Source organism: Castanea sativa, chromosome 4, assembly GCF_040712315.1.
Source record: "Castanea sativa cultivar Marrone di Chiusa Pesio chromosome 4, ASM4071231v1".
NCBI lineage: Eukaryota > Viridiplantae > Streptophyta > Magnoliopsida > Fagales > Fagaceae > Castanea > Castanea sativa.
The window spans coordinates 18,367,960-18,370,628 of NC_134016.1; the positions used below are offsets into that span (position 1 = coordinate 18,367,960).

The 2,669-nt window shown below is 37.1% G+C and overlaps 1 protein-coding gene across 1 annotated transcript; it reads right to left on the reverse strand.

Annotated features, from left to right (window-relative positions):
- Positions 1-930: 930 nt before the first annotated feature.
- On the reverse strand, positions 931-1,950 carry LOC142632554 (uncharacterized). Its single transcript, XM_075806934.1, has one exon. It carries the CDS (start codon positions 1,948-1,950, stop codon positions 931-933), a length of 1,020 nt encoding a protein of 339 aa, XP_075663049.1.
- Positions 1,951-2,669: the final 719 nt, after the last annotated feature.

The following is a 2,669-nucleotide window of genomic DNA, read 5'->3' on the forward strand; positions in this document are numbered from 1 at the left end:
ATATTAATGAGAGATTAATAGTCCTAATAAAAATAATGTTATATTAGTCATAATCTATCAAACTCAATAAGTAATAAAAAAAAAAGTAAATATAAAATTCGATGTGTGAGTAACATTGACGATGAAAATTTCACGTGTAGATTTGTGAATCAAGAAACTTGTGGCCAGCCTCTTCTGGTTTGGACTAGTGTTAACCAAGTTGGATCTGAACCTAACTAAGACACTAAATATAGTAAAATAAAAGAAAAGAATATTTAAAGGAAGGAAAAAGGGAAAGGATATATATTATTATATATAAAACATGGGTGTTGATAGGTTGTCCTTAATAAATTTATTATTGTGTTGTGTGTGGGTTGGAAATAACATGATAGCGGTTTGGGTTGGTAGATGGGGTGATGTAAGCAAAGACAACTACCCCTCTGTCTCTTCTCATAAATTCCTGCTTCTCTGCTCTCTCTCTCTCTCTCTTTTCTAATCATTTTATTATTATTTTATTTTAATGAATTAAAATTAAATTTCTAACCCACACAAATTTATATATATATATAAATTAATTAATTAATGAATGATGACATGATTGATATTGATACACACACAAAAAAGAGGATGGCATCCCTTCCCTACGACTACGAGGCATGAAGGTGGATGTGTTCTAGAAGGTTGGCCCGTGGAGTAGGGTAGATATATATCACTTTACTTTTTACTCTCGCCAGTCGCCTCACCTCACCTCACCTCTGTCCTCACCTCACCACCTAACTCTTTGTTTTTTATTTTTCCCCCCTTTGTCACCAAATTAAGAGCTTCCCCATTGACAGTCTATTATTTTATACTACCTTATGTGTTTGTGGTTACATCATGATTCTTTTAATATTATATTCTTTTTAATTCTTTTTTTGATAATCATAAATTTTCATTAAGAGAGAAACAAAACTACACCAAGCCATTGGACTCTCTCAACACAACAGAGGAGAAATAGTTCGGTCTAAATCTAACATCAAAAGAGCCATAAAACTTGCAAAATAAAGACCACTTGGCTAAAATGTGGGCTGCCTCATTACATATCCTAGGCACCCAACTCATAATAACATTACTATAACTAGACAAAAAGGACCTCAAATCAAAGCAAAGAAACCTGATTCTCCAAGGGGGAGGCACTAATGAATTCGGAATGAGATTGGCCACAACTTGAGAATCAGTTTCCAATGAGACAGCATCACACCTCAAGTCTGGAACCAAAGAGAGCGCCCATCTTACTACTTCCGCTTCAGCTTGAAGAGGGACGTTGGTGTTCACTTTCCTTGAACCAGCAAATACCACTCTCCCTCTCCAATCTCTTGTGACCACAGCAATGACAGAGAATCTTGGATCAACTGCAACATCTACATTTATTTTTAAGCCATGCCTCGGTGGAGAACTCCAACCCAAGGCTGCTACAGAAACTTGAGGTCTAACAAGGGGTGGTCTAGCACTTTTATGTTCAACAAAAAGGCTGAAAATTCTAGCTGCAACACCTTCCAAATTTATGTCCATGTTCTCAAATATGGAACGATTTCTTTGCTTCCAAATAACATCACAGAGGATGGCACCAAATAACAAAAAATCCTCTCTATGGCTAGGCAACAAATTACTCGCAAAAGTAGGAGATAAAAGGAACTTGACAAACTCCAAAGGGGAATCAAAATTCAAAACATCCATTCTCAACCCCCACTGGCTTTGGAACCATAATGATTTAGAAAATGGACATACCGTGAATAGATGCAAGGTTATCTCCACAGCTGAACTACAAAGAGGGCAGCGTAAATCCATACTTTCATTAAATCTGCTAATTATCTCTTTAGAGGGAAGCAAGTTAGCAGCAATTCTCCAAAGAAGCGTCTTAAAATGTTCATGTATTTTTGTCTTCCAAATCAGACCCTTAACAACATCAATATTGGAGGGAGGAGAAACCATTCGCAAGAGCTAATAAGCAGATTTAACAGTGAACAACCCAGATTTTGAAGCTGTCCAAGCCCAACAATCTTCCTCTTGGAAAACAGGAATGGGAATGCTTAGAATTAGCTTAACCACTGGTTCTTCAAAAAAATAATTTAATTTGGCCATGTCCCAATTCCTTTGCTCTGGCATTAATAGTTGCGAAACCACCAAGGCCAAATCTGAGTTAAAGCCCTCTTTAGGAGTAGGAATAAAGCTTGGGAGGTTGGGAATCCATGGGTCAAACCAGGTTCGAATTGAAGCACCATTCCCACCTTGAACACAAGCTGCCTTAGCTACAAAATGTCTGATTCCCATTAAACTTTTCCAAAAAGGTGAAGCTTTACCTGAAAAGGAGAGGGAAAGCCAACTATTTCGAACCTTGTATTTTGCTTTCAATACCTGAACACAGAGGTAATCCTTTCCTGAAACAATCCACCAGCCAAATTTGGAGAGGAGAGCTTGGTTAAAGTCCCAGAAGTTTCTAAAACCCAAACCTCCCTCCTTTTGGGGCCAACATAAAGACAACCATGACATCGGAGTCCAATATGGACCTGGTTTTGCATTTGGATTCCACCAAAATCTGCGAATTGATGACTAAATAATTAATTGTATCATATATAATTTATCAAAACTAATAAAATAGTAAAATTGTTTGTAGACAAAATCTCAAGGTCATGTGCGAATCACAATCATGC

Excerpts from the sequence above, each read along its gene's own strand:
- LOC142632554 (XM_075806934.1), bottom strand. The coding sequence starts at position 1,950 with ATGGTTTCTCCTCCCTCCAATATTGATGTTGTTAAGGGTCTGATTTGG.